This window comes from Entelurus aequoreus, linkage group LG03 (genome assembly GCF_033978785.1).
Source record: "Entelurus aequoreus isolate RoL-2023_Sb linkage group LG03, RoL_Eaeq_v1.1, whole genome shotgun sequence".
NCBI lineage: Eukaryota > Metazoa > Chordata > Actinopteri > Syngnathiformes > Syngnathidae > Entelurus > Entelurus aequoreus.
This window is the reverse complement of record NC_084733.1, coordinates 84,899,645-84,917,026: the sequence shown is the minus strand read 5'-3', so window position 1 is coordinate 84,917,026 and position 17,382 is coordinate 84,899,645. Positions and strand designations below refer to the sequence as shown.

At 40.9% G+C, this 17,382-nt stretch overlaps 1 protein-coding gene across 4 annotated transcripts in view; it reads right to left on the bottom strand.

Annotated features, from left to right (window-relative positions):
- Positions 1–17,382, bottom strand: part of LOC133647009 (CUGBP Elav-like family member 2) — a 72,729-nt gene that overhangs the window by 15,787 nt on the left and 39,560 nt on the right. For all 4 annotated transcript variants that reach the window (XR_009825411.1, XM_062043041.1, XM_062043042.1 and 1 more), the window contains exons 3-8: positions 17,238–17,320; positions 8,451–8,499; positions 7,867–8,001; positions 6,981–7,060; positions 5,823–5,984; positions 3,110–3,173 (exon numbers count right to left, since the gene is read on the bottom strand). Coding sequence is in view for 3 of the 4 variants with exons in the window: in XM_062043041.1 (XP_061899025.1) it covers positions 3,110–3,173; positions 5,823–5,984; positions 6,981–7,060; positions 7,867–8,001; positions 8,451–8,499; positions 17,238–17,320 (573 nt within the window). In the remaining variant the exon portion in view is untranslated. The remainder of the gene's footprint in view (positions 1–3,109; positions 3,174–5,822; positions 5,985–6,980; positions 7,061–7,866; positions 8,002–8,450; positions 8,500–17,237; positions 17,321–17,382) is intronic.

Below are 17,382 nucleotides of genomic sequence, written 5' to 3'. Positions count from 1 at the left end.
AAAAGTCATGTTACTTAGCCAATAAACGTTAGCTTACATTCAAAACTTACCCTTCTTTGTGCAACTTCAAATGTCGAACGAAGTTGGAAGTTGTTGCGTCTCCGTCTGTAATATTCGAACTGCGTGATTTGCATACGGCAATTCGTTTTTTGTAGACCAAGTCGTAGTTTTTATACCCGAACGAAACCAACTTTGGTATAAATCTTTCTCACTGGCGCGTTGTTTGACAACTCTTGTTCATTGGTTGTCCTGCAATTTGATTGGATGAATGCTGTGTGATGAAAACAATGTAGATCTAATTTGATTTGCTGTTGTACTGAGAGCACACACGCTGACACGCAGCACACACGCTGATAGACAGACAGACACGTACAAAATGAAAGCAACGGAGCGCTCCCAAATAACTTTTTAAGCTTTAGGTTTTGGGGAAAGTAGCAAGTCATGTCAAGTCAAAAGGCTGAAGTCCAAGTGAAGTCACAAGTCATTGATGTTAAAGTCTAAGTCGAGTTGCAAGTCTCTTTACATTTTGTCAAGTCGAGTCTAAAGTCATCAAATTCATGACTCGAGTCTGACTCGAGTCCAAGTCATGTGACTCGAGTCCACACCTCTGCCCACAAGTATGTGCTCCAATCACTCTATCACAAAAAAATAAGAGTTGTAGAAAGTATTGGAAACTCAAGACAGCCATGACATTATGTCCTTTACAAGTATATATAAACTATTGACCACAACTGTATGTGTGTATCGGCATTTCCACGATTTTCCAGGTTTTAAACCAACACATAGTTGATCTTCAAACTCTACTTGTTGTGTTCAAAGCTCACAACAATCTACTTCCACAACGTCTTCAGAAGCTGTATGTGACCAAAGACATTGGATATGAACTCAGAAATGTAGATATGTTTCAAACAAGGGCAAGAACTACCTCCAGAGAACATTGTGCATCTGTGAAAGGGGGTAATCCTGTGGAAATACTACGAAATGGAACGGAGGATGTGCAGTTCACGTGTTTGTCAAAATAATAGTTTTTTTAAAATAATAATCCTTTCTTGGGTTTCTTTATCTCAAGATCGTTTTTTTTTGTTTGTTTTCTTTTCTCTATTTGACATGTACAAAGTGAATGTGGAAAGGGTAGGCATAATAAGCTTTTAGCTTCAGCCTCTACCTTTTTGGTCAGGAAATGTAAACCGATACTTTTATTTATTTATCTGCTATGCACTTGAAGTGTACCGTTTATGTGAACTGATGACCAAATAAAAAACATTGAATTGAAATTGAAAGGCCGTGAGCTGAGCCAGGACAGGTGGTGCACTTTCAAACGTACTTAAGCTTCATTTGCAAAAAGGTCTTCTTTCCATGTACATCCAACAGTACATCCAAGGTGAACGAAAACTAGTTTAACTGCATATAAAGCTATAAACAAAAACAAAAAAACCTAGGCTCGAGTGTTCCGTTAGAAGTGGTGAAAAACTGTTTTCACCGCCAGTCTCTCAACCCGACATCTGTCCAATCAATTTCACCTGTACTATCGTCAGAGTGACGTACTCAAAGCCATATTAGCATGACCTCTCGTCACAGGTGCTGTAAATTACACAGAATGTAAATAACTTGAGATGTCCGATAATGGCTTTTTTGCCGATATTCCGATATTGTCCAACTCTTAATTACCGATTCCGATATCAACCGATACCGATATATACAGTCGTGGTTACCTAATTTTGTCGTGATGCCCCGCTGGATGCATTAAACAAATGTAACAAGGTTTTCCAAAATAAATCAACTCAAGTTATGGAAAAAAATGCCAACATGGCACTGCCATATTTATTATTGAAGTCACAAAGTGCATTATTTTTTTTAACATGCCTCAAAACAGCAGCTTGGAATTTGAGACATGCTCTCCCTGAGAGAGCATGAGGAGGCTGAGGTGGGCGGGGGGTGTATATTGTAGCGTCCCGGAAGAGTTAGTGCTGCAAGGGGTTCTGGGTATTTGTTCTGTTGTGTTTATGTTGTGTTACGGTGCGGATGTTCTCCCGACATGTGTTTGTTATTTTTGTTTGGTGTGGGTTCACAGTGTGGCGCATATTTGAAACAGTGTTAAAGTTGTTTATACGGTCACCCTCAGTGTGACCTGTATGGCTGTTGACCAAGTATGCCTTGCATTTACTTGTGTGTGTGAAAAGCCGTAGATATTTTGTGACTGGGCCGGCACGCAAAGGCAGTGCCTTTAAGGTTTATTGGGGCTCTGTACTTCTCCCTACGTCCGTGTACACAGCGCCGTTTTAAAAAGTCATAAATTTTACTTTTTGAAACCGATACCGATAATTTCCGATATTACATTTTAAAGCATTTATCGGCCGGCCGATATTATCGGACATCTCTATAAATAACGGTTCCTAATTCAATAGATTAACTTGCAATACATCAAAACATATTTTCATGGCAACTCAAAAACATAAATCATTGATTTAACTTAATATATGCAGTACTAGAGAAATATAAATAACAAAAATGGCTACCACAACCATAAAGAGCAAAATTATCATAAAGTAGCACAGTAGGCCCAAGCAACACCACAATGACCAACATTAAAGTGGTGCGGCGTAGTAAGCTTTAATGGCTCCCTTTCAACAAATAATTAATTTAACTTAGTATATGCAGGACTAGAGAAATATACAGTAAATAACACAAAAATGGCTACCACAATATGCCTTCTCTTCGGTGCAATAACCCATTCCACCAACCACCCTGTTTCATGTAGATATTCATGTACATATTCATTTCACCCTCTGTATAGAGTGTACACTTGTTTTATCGCACTGTATGGAATGGCCTCAATCTCGTTACCCTGCGTAATGACAATAAAGCTGATTCTGAATAAATGTTTGCACAATCAATGCTCCAAAAAAATACAATATTTTATCACATTTATTTAAATAAGAAAAGTTGCAGTATTTAATTAAACACATTTTAACAAAAACACTGGAACCTTGAAAGAATTTCCATCCTCATCTGAATGTGTCGAAATGAAGAAACCAGGCGGGCGGAGGTAGAACAAGGCCGGTTTATCCTAATAGAAATTCACCTCAGCCAAAAAGGTAAATGAACTCACCTCCTAGCCTCTGCATACTATTGAAAGTGCTCTGGTTGCTTGTCGAGGCGGCCTGCTGCAGCAGCTGGGAGGGGAAAGTAATTAAAAACACACTGTTACTTTTACTTTTGATTTATGCGTGCGTGCGTGTGTGTGTGTGTGTGCGCGGGTGGGGAAGGTTGAATTTTATGCATGTCTGTAACTTAAGGCACAAGCAGCACAGAAATAGCTTGACTGTTCATGTTACGGCCATGTTAAGAGCTCACTGATTATGGGAAGAAAAAAAAAGAGTCCCATAAAGTAGAGGTCATGATAGACACTCCTGCACTTCGGATGCATCAACAATGGGCAAGTTGCAGCATGCTGTGCACTCGCGGAATGCCGCGCTCACTCGGACACAAGTTTGCCACCATGTAACAATACAACCGCCGCATGAGTGCAATCTTTGCGGGTTATTTCGAGTGCCACAGTTTATTTCTTTAGTGCAAGGTGACAGAATGATAGCATCAACTACATGACGTCCACAATAACTGCTTGGATGATCAGGCTGATTAAAAAGACAGTTTCGGCATTGTGCTAAGCCAAAACCCACCTCTTCCAATCATGCGGGGGTCCTGGAAATGTGCGGTGGATCCCTGCTATTCGCGAGGGATTATGCAAATGGAAAAATATGCCACCCACCGTAAATGCAATATACTGTATTGCACTTACAAAAAAAAAAATTACAAAAATAAAAAATCACATTTTCAAAGAATCTGCTTCCTGGAATATATATATATATATATATACTGTATATATACACAATATACAGTGGGGCAAAAAAGTATTTAGTCAGCCACCCATTGATTGTCAATGGGTGGCTGACTAAATACTTTTTTGCCCCACTGTATATTGTATATATACAGTATATATATATATATATATATATACATATATATATACATATATATATATATATACATATATACATACATATGTACACATATATATACATATATACACATATGTACACATATATATACATATATACATATACATACACATATATATATATACATATACATACACATATATATATATACATATACATACACATATATATATATACATATACATACACATATATATATATATATACATATACATACACATATATATATATATACATATACATACACATATATATATATATATACATATATATATATATATATATATACACACACACACGTACGACTTTAATTTGAGGTATTCGTGTTTTACCTCAAATCCTCAGTGCCATGCCATGTTTTGTTTTTGCCTTGTTATTGACAATAGTGCTGTGTGTGTGTGTGTGTTTTTTTCCTTCTCTTATTCTGTTTTTTTTGTGTGTTTTCTTTTATACAGCACTTTGTGCATGCCACTTGCCTGTGCATAAAAAGTGCCATATAAATAGTTTGACCTGATTTAAAAATCTTGTTAATATACAACAGCACCCTCTGCTGGGTTCATATCTGCAGCACTATTTTTCTAAACCAGACAGCGTCAACAAAAACGTCTCATCTTACCAAATATTTAAGTAACCACGAACATTTTTGTTTACAATTTAAAGCAGAGACATGCAATTGGCGGGAAATTGTGAATTGTGGATGCCAAAACTTGACGAGGAGGTAACCTACTGTACTGTGTTCCCGCAGGGATCGAAGCGCTCACGCTAAGCGAAACAAAACTTTAGACATCAAATTTGTATACACCGCTAAGTGTGAGCACATCTTCGTGTGGGTACTCGTGCACAAGCAACTATTGTGCAAGATGGCTTACATCATTAATAACTTTTGTGACTGACAGTCGCGTTTATTATGACAGATGCTCTTGTGTGTGAACAATCATAGCTTGGGCTTTAGGTTGGGGGTTCAGTGTTTCCCATAAACTGCCAAGATACCTGTGGCGGTGGGGGCGTGGCTATGGGCGTGGTCATCATGACATCAAGTAATTTGCATAATTTACTACAATGATATGATTTTGTCTAAAAAAGCTCAAAAAATGTATATTTACTAATTAATAACAACAGTTTTGTTTTAAACGTCCATCCATCCATTTTACAATATAATTACAACACTTTATGTACATATTTATATACAGATTTGAACAATAAGTTATTCACTGAAATATATTTATTAATTGTGGTTCTTACAAAAAATATATCTTATAAAATATAAAAGCTAAAATGTCTCTTAAAGCTCTGCCCCTTTAATTAGTGCATACTAAATAATTTAACTTTAGCCTACTACTACAACCATATTATTTACCAGCAACATAAAGTGAAACAGAGGCAGAGGTGTCCTGCCAAAGTCAGTAACAAATAAACAGAAAACAGTAGTAATCAAATACAAATAAGGCAACAAGAGAAGTATCCTACAATTCTCTTTTGTAAAGTAAATCTGAACAGCCTATATGGGCATCTACATCAACTATATGATTTGCCTGAGAAGCTGGACAGGACTAAAAAATATATTTTTATTTTATTTTATTTGTGGCGGACGTAACTCTTTCGTGGCGGGCCGCCACAAATAAATGAATGTGTGGGAAACACTGGGGTTTAATAAGTCGTTACCTTTATTATGCATACTTTGATCCAGATAAAAACACTTTCTACTCAAACTGAACTTTAAGTGTGCCCGAGTCTACCTGCTCATTCTGAGTGCACCCCAAGTCTGCAGAAACTCCATTTACTGCCCCGTGTTTTGACACTTACAGCTAGGTACTGAGGCGTGAGGGTGCCCAAGCCAGCAAGGTTGCCCCAGGTGGAGGCGCTGTTGAGCTGCTGGATCTGCTGCACAAGTTGCTGCTGCAGGCGGCGTTGCTCCTTGTCCCGCTGCGTGTCAGCAAACTTCGCCACCAGAGGTGAGGAGCAGCCCTGCAGCGAAAGTGATACTTCAACCATTTAAGAAGCAAAACACAAAACTAATCAATTGAAAGGAATTTGCAAAAAATAAAAAGGGGGTGTTAAGGGGTTGTTATTGTCAATGCCTCAAGGCTGTTTTTTTTGGTTTGTTTTTTAAGGCTGCTGCATTCGCATGAAAGCTAATACACAGAAGACATGTGCCATGCATAGCTGAGCCAGGCCACATTCCAGAGAGGGCACAGGACGATGCTGCAGACAGTGAAGCGTTTTTAGGATCTGAATGGACTACACATACGACAAATGGAAGACGACAGCAATTACAAAAAACAAAACAAAAAAGGAACAAAAAAACCAACAGGCATATATGTCAGCAGACGACAACAGGGAGAGCGCATTACAATACAAGTCTCACAAACAGGCACATACTGCTCGGACAGACGCATGAGGGACAAACGGCATGCGGTGCAAAGTATTTTGAGTTGAGAGAGGCAGACAGGGACCACGCCGGACAGGGAGAATGTCTTCTGCACCAGTGGCACCTTCCGCCGCAGCTGAGGAGGCCACGATATTACGGGGAGGGGGGGTGGGGGGGGAAGACTAATTTTAACGTCGACTGATTGAACTCGCTCCGATGCTTCACTGGGGAGGCGTCCGATTTACTCCTTGTCAAATTATTGCCGCCCCACTTCCGAGGCTCTTTTGGCAACGCGAGGACAAGGAAATGGAGGCCGTAGCCGCTTTGAACTCGCAATGGTACCGACTTCAACTAGGCGAGCGGATATCAATAGCTTCTCTTTTAGCTTTTAATGTACAAGGCCATGTTGTAGCCTATTTTTGGATATGACGACATCCTCTACTAACTCGCTCGATTTGCCTGCACTCTGATGAAGGATGCATCTGCTTGGACTCGTTCGTCTTTCAAACACACGGGCGCAGCAGAGAGTATGTGAGGGGGTTGGGGGTGGGGGGGAGGTAGGGTGGAGAAATAGGTGCTGAGGGATACAGTACCTCCATAGTCTGAGAGTGATGCATGGTTTTGATTGCATTCTGTGCCATTGACCTGGTAGCAAATGTGACAAACGCACAGCCTGTAGGAGGAGGAGGGGAACAATAGGGGAGGGAGGGGGGAGGGAGGGACAAGAAGAAACAAAAACAAGACAAAAAAAGGTTTGGACAACTCGTTATGAACCCCCCAAAAAACACATTACAGTCACAGAGAATGCACACAAACCCACCCTGACTGGTTAGCACATAGAGAAAGGACAACAGAACAGTAACACGGGTCACATGAGCACAGTGACTTGACAGATTCAAACTACCACCCAGAGAGGCTGGACTGTGTGGTCATGGTGAAAACACGTAATATAAATACACATAATGCACACAGATACACACCCATTAATGACTGTGGTAAGAGCTGCAAAAATACAAATAAAAAAACTACAGGAAGGTATTAGGGGCCCGGTTTAAATCGCTTATAAAAACGTGAGATTTGCGTCTTGCTTTATCAACGCACCAGCCCCCGGCTCTCTGATGAGATTTTTAATGCGGCAGAGAGCCTTGTCGTGACGCGACAACAGGCTAATTCCAGCCTTCAAGTGTGCGATGGAGGCGGTACAAGAGGAGCCGAGGCGCCTGCCAGCTGAGCCCGGCGAACGCAGGCAGCCGGCAGTTGCCAAGGCGACGGGGGCCCATTGTCCCGGGCAGCGAGCGGCACAGCGGCCGCCCTTCAGTGTGCTGCATGGGGGCCGAGTGTCACAGTAACACCAAAGTGGGTGGAAAAGCAATTTGAGTGGGGGTGGGCTGAGATGACCAAAAAAAGGGGAGGGGCTTATGTATATACTGTATAAGGGCTTCGTCGGTGACCAGGGAGGCCGGAGGAGAGGACACTTACCTCTGCTTTGACCGTCCGGTCCCCGCAGGATTCGGCACTCCTCGATCTGCCCGAAAGACGAGAACATCATCCTGACCTCGTTCTCGCCGTATTTCTTTGAAACCATCCCGATGAAGAGTTTTCTGTCTTCTACCGCTGCAGAGGAAAAAAAATATGGCGTGATGGAGAGAAGAAGAAGAAAATGTCACACCTCTTTTTTTTTCCCCCCTTCTTCTCTTGTTCACACCGCCGCCACCTTGTCACGCTGCCACATTCTCTGCCTCCAACTACTCAGCGCCAGAACAAATCTGTACAACTTGCAGCTTTGTTTTCCTCCGCGTCTCCTTCTCCAGGCTGAGAATGTTGTATCATCCATTTTTGTGCCTCCCCCCCCTTTTACCAGAACCTGTACCTGCGCTACATTCTCCCTCGGCGCCTTTTAAAGCCTTTAATCCTCCTAACCCTCGATTGTGTATGGAAATGATCTAGCACTGCCATTACCTGAACTCGGTACCGCTGCAATTTTTTATTTATTTATTTACATACTGTATATATATATATATATATATATATATTTTTTAATTGCATTCCAAAAACACACTTACCACTTGTTTTCTCACTGTCAGCGGGTTTCATCTGGATAGGATGATGCATCTGCAGGAGGAAAAAGGGGGACATTTTATTTAATTGGTCCGAGTGAAAGCGGCCACAGTCATCTGTGAACCGCGTAGGCGCTCGTGCTCGTTATCGCACATCTCGCTCTTCACACTCCTCCGAGCGTCTCTCTGTGCTCTCTTGCTGCCTGCCTCCCTGTGCCGACACCCTCCCTTTATCGCCTGCCTCGATCCCCCGCCGCCACATTTAGGAGTGATTCGGTTAATAGCAGAGGATCAAGTTCTCTGCTATCTCATCTAATTTCTCTCTGCGGCGCGGTTATTGATTCTGCCATGTTCGTCTTGACTAACAATTCAACTTCACGTGGCTGGAGACATACAGCAAGATTTTGTGAGGGCTATGTAGGGCGTGTAATGGAAATTCCCCATTATTCTCTGGCCGTAGGTAGGCAAGAGTGTGATGGAAAATGTATTCAGAACCAGATTTCTCGATACAGTACAGAGGCGTAACACATTTAGTGAGAGACAGGAAGTGCAACTGCCTCATTATCACTCCACATAGTAATGTGTCCATGCCATAAACACAGTGAAGTGGTAGTCATGGCTAGCGATAATGCCAAGGAGGAGCCAAAGCGTGAAAACTCCTTCGTCTAGGGAGTGTTTTCGTACCTGCTGGCACCAGTTTGTGTATTTGGGATTGCCGTAACTTCAGAAGATTTGAAATTCAACCATGGAGGCATGGCAGAGTTATTGATTAAAACCTTCCAAACTTGCTACAATTTGGAATTTGAAAAAATAGTGACATATGCCTTAGTTACATCAGCAGATATTCTAATATATCGTAGAGGTTAGTGTTGTCCCGATACCAATATTTTGGTACCGGTACCAAAATGTATTTTGATACTTTTCTAAATAAAGGGGACCACGAAAAATTGCATTATTGTCTTTATTTTAACAACAAATCTTACGGTACATTAAACATGTTTCATAATGCAAGTTTGTCCTTAAATAAAATAGTGAACATACAAGACAACCTGTCTTTTAGTAGTAAGTAAACAAAGGCTCCTAAATATTCTGCTGACGTATGCAGTAACATATTGTGTCATTTTCCATTCTATTATTTTGTCAAAATTATTTAGGACAAGCGGTAGGAAATGAATTATTAATCTACTTGTTCATTTACTGTTAATATCTGCTTACTTTCTCTTTTAACATGTTCTATCTACACTCCTGTTAAAATGTAATAATCACTTATTCTTCTGTTGTTCGTATGCTTTACATGATTGTTGAATGATACCACACATTTAGGTAACAATACGATACCAAGTCATTACAGGATCATACATTGGTCATATTCAAAGTACTCATGTGTCCAGGGACATATTTCCTGAGTTTATAAACATATGAATTTAAAAAAAACGAAATAAGATTTTGTGATGCTAAAAAATATCGATGTAATCATAGTAGTGTTGACTAGATACGCTCCTGTACTTGGTATCATTACAGTTGATGTTAGGTGTAGATCCACCAATGGCGTTTGTTTACATTGAGACACCGATGAGATGCGGTGTGTAGTGAAGCATGTTTAGCTATTCCTCGTCCTGCAGGGATGATACTTGTAAGAAACTTACTTTATTTGTTGCCATGGAGGCGAGGATTAGTGATTTAGAAGTAGCTACAACACTGCTGACTGCAGCTGGATTTTAGCTGCCAGCTAGCAAGCCATGTCTTAAAGCACCTCTTCCTGAGAGCGTTTCAGTGTTAACTTCACCTTTATCGTTACTTTTTAAGCCAAAATGCGTCCGTTCTCCCTTTTCTGTCTACACACTGTGTCTGCTTGTAAGTACTCCGTGTGTGTGTGCGCGCTGTCGAACATGCTCCTCTGCTTGTAAAACCAACAATGACACGACGTGACGATGACAGAAGGGCTGGGAGACCGGTACTTTTTAGAGGCGGTATAGTAACGAATATGATTCATTAGTATCGCGGTACTATACTAATACCGGTATATCGTATAACCCTAGTCGAGGTTTACCTGAAAAGCTTCGCGCGAGTTTGCCATTTTTATTTATGAAGTCAATAAGTTCCTTATTTTTTTTCTATCCTCTTGTTGTGGGTGGGACCAACTGGCTTGTGCATGCACATGCCTGTTAAAATGTAACACCGTTTCCATTTCTATAAAGTAGTGTATAGTTGTAACTGATATCTGTCAGTAGACTAGATAAAAACTACAACATGGCTGACAAGGTGGAGACACAGTTGAAGGGGGCTTCTGCATGTACACCAAATAGGACTGCCCACAAAACGGCGCATTTTGACGAGAAGGAGCCAGAAAACGGCTTGAAGATGGTCTGCACGACAAAATCTCTGCAAAATTTTGACCAAAGCGCCACTATTACTTAATATGTAGACCACAAATTTAACTATCAATGCTATAATAAGGAACTTGTATTGCCTAAAAACTGGGTAACAATTCAAACTGCAAAAGGAAAGTGATGTAATGAAAATGAACGATATTCTGACCCTAAAATCTGGCTGGACCTTCATTAAAGAGAGTGATCAGTCACAGGTTTGTGTCAAAGTTCTTGTACCCTGCACTACGTGTGTGCAAGCTCGTTTTTATTGAGGACCACATTGCAGTGCCTCAGACTGGAAGTCTCTGCAGAGAGTGGCGAGGACGGCGGAAAAGATCATCAGGACTCCTCTTCCTCCTATCCAGGAGATCGCAAAAAGCCGCTGCCTGACCAGGGCTCAGAAAATCTGCAGAGACTCCTCCCACCCCCACCAAGGACTGATTTCACTGCTGGACTCTAACCTTCAGGTTCTGTAACAGATGCTTCCCTCAGGCCGCAAGACTCTTGAACGCATTAAAATAATCCCCTTAATTCCCCCCAAAAATGGATTAACTGGCTGGAATATAAAGACAATATAACATACACCCATTAACATGGATGCATGTGCAAAAGTGCAATATATTTATCTGTACAGTAATCTATTTATATCTGCACCTTATTGCTCTTTTATCCTGCACTACCACGAACTAATGCAACAAAATGTTGTTCTTATCTGTACTGTAAAGTTCAAATTTGAATGACAATAAAAGGAAGTCTAAGTCTCTAAGTTATTGCTACCCTCAAAAGGGGCTAGTAGCAGATAATATATACAAATGTTTATGTATCATGCTATTATATAATCATCACATTAGCCAAATAATATTACCCAATTTCCTACACATTTGATTATAAAAAAATGTTTATGAATATAAAGTATGTTAATATATCTGTTGCATGGTCAGATAATAATCCATCTTCAAATACATGCAAGTGTACACACTTTTTCTGTCGAAATTGAAAGAATGAATATGTTCAGTAAGAAAGAAGAAAAGCTTTATTTTCAAGCTTTCACCAGATCTGGCCCTCGGGCCTTGTGTTTGACACCTGTGATCTACAAGCTGTCTATAGAGTCTCTTTACAATTTCACCAGTTTAATACAAAAGCAAATTAACATTCAAATCTGTAGAAATGAGTAGGTATTTTGCCTCATTGATTACACTCAAAGTGGGCACCATTCAATGCACAAAGCATATGAAGGCAGTACTCAATTTCTTGCAACATTCGCTTTAGCATTGCTTTATCAATGAAGGCATCAGTTCTTTCGCTTCAGGGTGATGCCTTTGAGAATTTCCTCAGGGATTATTAAAGTATCTATCTTTCGATCAATCTTTGTTAGATGCATGATATATTTAATGTAACCCCATTAAAAAAAGTCCAGGGAAGTGATATTTGGTGAACGAGGTGGCCAGGGTATTGGGCGGTCCATTTTATTTAACAGAACTTCATCAACATTAAACACTTCGATAAACTCTGAGTATATACAACAAATCCGATGACCAGCTTTTCCGATACATTTTTTTAATTGACTACAGAAAGCGAAAGAGGAAAGACTGTGTATGCACTAGGGGTGCCCATTACGTCGATCGCGAGCTATCGGTCGATGGCGGAAGGCGTGTCAGTCGATCGCCAGCCAGGCATTAAAAAAATGGACCTAAAAATGAGCGATAATCTTCACCACTTGATTGACATTTACGGCACCCGAGGGTCTTGTGAGATGACGCTGGCTGCTGCAAGCTCATTATTAAGAAAAAATGACCGACAGGAAGGCAAGAAACACTTTTTTTATTCGTCAAAACTCTAAAGCGCAATAAAAAGGCAAGGCAACTTTATTTGTATAGCACTTTTCATACTCAAGGCAGACTCAAAGTGCTTCACAGACAACAAAGTGAAAGGAAAGAAAATAAAAGCAAAATTAAAATGCAGACAATAAAAATCGGCATAGCAATGATGGTCAATGTTATTATTTTGCATGATTTGTCCTAGTGGGAGCATGTAGATGTTAAATAATGTCGGCCCCAAGATTGAACCTTGGGGGACTCCACACGTTACGTTGGTTGGTTCTGAAAAGAGGACTTGTCCGGTGAAAAGACGACGTATGGTCAGGACCTAAACCGATCGCTGCTAGCATGCTAGCAGCTAACGGGCTACGATAGACTGACCATACGTCCTCTTTTCACCGGACATGTCCTCTTTTGCGGAGCTGTCAGGTCGGGGTTTCTTAAATCCCTCAAATGTCCGGCATTTTGAGTATTGTTTACACAACGTGCAGTACGCTACTTAATATGTCCATGTGGTACACTTCCGCACCGAACCGAAACCCCCGTACCGAAACGGTTCGATTCAAATACACGTACCGTTACACCACTATTATTTTGATTATTGTTTCTCAGCTGTTTGTAAATGTTGCAGTTTATAAATAAAAGGTTAAAATAATAATAATAATAATAAAAACGTAGCCTCAGGGCATGTGCATAGCATAGATCCAACGAATCGATGACTAAATTAATCGCCAACTATTTTTAAAATCGATTAGTTGTTGCAGCCCTAAACGGTACACAAAATTTTTGGTTCGGTACGTACCTCGGTTTAGAGGTCACGGTTCGGTTCATTTTCGGTACAGTAAGAAAACAACAAAATATAAAATTTTTTGGTTAATTTACCTATAAAAAATTTGCAAAATATTCCACCAAAAATATTTTTTTTAGTGGAATATTTGATGCGAAGTAATCGGAACCCTGGATAGGTCAATAATTCATAATATTGATTTTGATTCAATATTAGGTTTTGAGCAATGACAGTTTGAAAGAAAAAAAACAGCTTTGTTTTATTTGTCAACGTTGCAACTTTTTCTAAATTACATTTAACCTTTTTTATTTCCCTTTTGTTATGTTTTTGTTTATTTTAATAGTATTTTTAGAATGTGCTGTGGGCCTTTAAAACATTAGCTGTGGGCCAAAAATGGCCTCTGGGGCACACTTTTGACACCCCTGCTATAGATAATAAAAAATTTAATCTGATAAATCTATGGATAAAAAGCAGAGCCTGGCGACGCATGCGCGTTTATCATAACTCTCTCTCTCCCTGTCCCTCCCTCACCAATGCTGCTGTGCGCACAATTTGTTTTGTTTTTAACCCCTTCTTAACCCTGAACGTACATTGAAAATACATGCAACCCTAACTCAAAATGCCGGACATTTGAGGCATTTAAGAAACTCCGCACTGACAGATCTGCAAAAGAGGACATGTCCGGTGAAAAGAGGACGAATGGTCAGTCTATCCTAGCCCGTTAGCTGCTATCATGCCGTGTGTTGCGCCTCGGTGTGCATTGTTTACACAACGTGCGTTACGCTACTTAATATGTCCTTGTGGAAACTCGTTCGGTACACCTCCGAACCGAACCCCCGTACCGAAACGGTTCAATACAAATACACGTACCGTTACACCCCTAGTGAACACGGATAAGGTTAGGTGGGATTTACCCTGGATAACCTTATCTGGCTTAGTGTAAACAGGGCCTAACTCCATGATACACACATTTCACACACTGATGGCGGGAGCTGCCATGCAAGACCCTAACCACTACCCATCAGACGCAAGCTGGGGTTCGAACCAGGAACCCTCAAGTTGCTGGCACGGACGCTTTACCAAGTCATGCAGTCCATAAAAAAAAAATGGTCCAGGCAGTGCCGAGTTTGAACTGTACAAAAACATCTATAGTCTTGGAACATTTCACTCTTCATAAAAGCGAGTGGGCAGTTGGCTTGCGGAACAAGCACTCGAGGAGCTGCCATTTCTTTTCCAACGCTTTAATTGATCTTTTTTTTTTGTGTGTGCGTGTCGGTTTTATGTTCATCTTTTCATAACTTCCTCCCAGTCAATATTCTTTCAGCCAAATCTTACCTGCCATGTGGCACCAAAGAATAAATAACACCCACGAGAGGCACGAGCAGCTTGTAGCGCTCGTGAAAAGGTGGTGGGTTTGTTTTTGACAAGTGCTAAAGAGAAGCAGACAGATGGCCCGCTCGGTATGGCTACTGGCTAGCATCACTGAACAAGGATGGAGAAAAACCTGGACCGGGATTATAAGCCTGTTTTTTTTTTTTTCCCTTTTTCCTCCATGCGGTCACGCCATCCAAACTCAGTCACCTGCGGCCAGTGCCAGGGATGCTGTTACGCCACACTTTATTTGAAATGTCCGCCTGACTGATCACGGCCTCCCGGTGCGGAGAGCCAGCTCATTTATCAGCCACCTTCAATATTTACACGCGGTCCTCAATGGCAGCGCCTTTTTTTCCAGTGGACTAAGATATCGATTTAATTGACGAGCGCTGTTGTTTGCTATAGATCAAGTCAACTGGCGGGGGAGTCCATTAGAAAAACTTGGGATATTTGTAGCATATGACCCGGCTGTAATCTATCTGTCTTGATAAAGGATTTCGGGTACGGCAGACATTACAGCTGGAGACGAAAAAGGAGGGGGGATAAAAAAACGTCCATCAATGATTCAGGAGGACACACATGAATAATTGGTTTCACTTGGGAGGTGAACGAGTGCTCACTGTGCCTGAACAAACATTTCCCCCTTGGTCAAGCCAATTTCAGCCCATACCTGAACAATTTGGTAGGCTGGGGTTTGGCGCCATTTGTTTATCCCCCCTTTTCTGGTCAAGAGTTTTTAGCCGGCCCAGGACCTCATTTTGAGGAGTACATGCAGGTGGCTGACGGGGCTATAAAAGCCATCTATCGTGTGTGTGTGTGTATAAGTATATATAATAGGGTTGTACCGTATACCAGTATTACCGCAATACTAATGAATCATATTCGGTACTATACCGCCTCTAAAAAGTACTGCCCCCCTGTCGTGTCATTGCTGGTTTACGAGCAGACAAGCACGTTCGGCAGCGCACAATCACAGACTACTTACAAGCAGAGCAGTGTGTAGACAGAAAAGGGAGAACGGACGCATTTTGGCTTAAAAACTAAGGATAAAGGTGAAGTTATAACACTGAAACGCCCTCGGGAAGAGGTGCTTTAAGACATGGCTAGCTAGCTAGCGGCTAAAGTCCGGCCGCAGTTGGCAGTGTTTTATCTACTTCTAAATCACTAATCCTCGCCTCCATGGCGACTAATAAAGTAAGTTTCTTACAAGTATCATCCCTGCAGGACGAGGAATAGCTAAACATGCTTCACTACACACCGTAGCTCACCGGCGTCAAAATGTAAACAAACGCCATTGGTGGATCTACACCTAACATCCTCTGTAATGATACCAAGTACAGGAGCGTTTCTAGTCGATACTACTATGATAAAGTCGATCACAACATCGTCTTTTGTTTTTTATGTATATTATGTTGATAAAACTCAGGAAATATGTCCCTGGACACATGAGGACTTTGAATATGACCAATGTATGATCCTGTAACTCATTGGTATCGGACTGATACCCAAATTTGAGGTATCATCCAAAACTAATGTAAAGTATGATGATTATTACATTTTAACAGAAGTGTAGATAGAACATGTTGAAAGAGAAAGTAAGCAGATGTTAACAGTAAATTAATAATTCATTTTCTACCACTTGTCCTTAATAATGTTGACAAAATAATAGGTAGATAAATGACACAATATGTTACTGCATATGTCAGCAGACTAAATTAGGAGCCTTTGTTGCTTACTTACTAATAAAAGACAAGCTGTCTTGTATGTTCACTAGATTTTTGGTCAAAATAAAGCCACTAATGCCATTTTTTGTGGTCCCCTTTATTTAGAAAAGTATGAAAATCATTTTGGTACTGGTACCAAAATATTGGTATCGGGACAACACTAGTACCGTAATTTCCGGACTATAAGCCGCTACATTTTCCCCTCGTTCTGGTCCCTGCGGCTTATACAAGGGTGCGGCTTATTTACGGCCTGTTCTTCTCCGACACCGACGAAGAGGATTTCGGTGGTTTTAGTACGCAGGAGGAAGACGATGACACAATGATTAAAGACTGACTTTTCATATACCGGTAGGCTGGTTATTTTGATAACGTACAGGCGAGCACTTTGTATTACTTTGCACCGTTGTATTATTTGTACTCTGCACGAATGCTGTTCGCCATGTCAAAGATGTGAAAGTTTGATTGAATGATTGAAAGATTTATTGTTTATAAATGGGACGCTTTGCGTTCCCAAACAGTCATCTCTGTCCCGACAATCCCCTCCGTGGTAGCAGGAACCCCTATATACTACGGTAATTACACATCAAAACCCTGCGGCTTATAGTCGGGTGCGGCTTATATATGGGGCAATCTGTATTTTCCCCTAAATTTAGCTGGTGCGGCTTATAGTCAGGTGCGGCTTATAGTCCGGAAATTACGGTATATAATGTGCACTTACTTACCCCACTTAAGGTCTTTATGTTGTGTAGGGCATTCTGGGCATCCAGGGCAGCTTTTCTTGTATAAAAAGTTACAAAACAGCATCCTGTGGATCGAGAGAGAACAAAAAGGGGGACAAAGGAGAGGTGAAGAGGCAGCACACTGAAA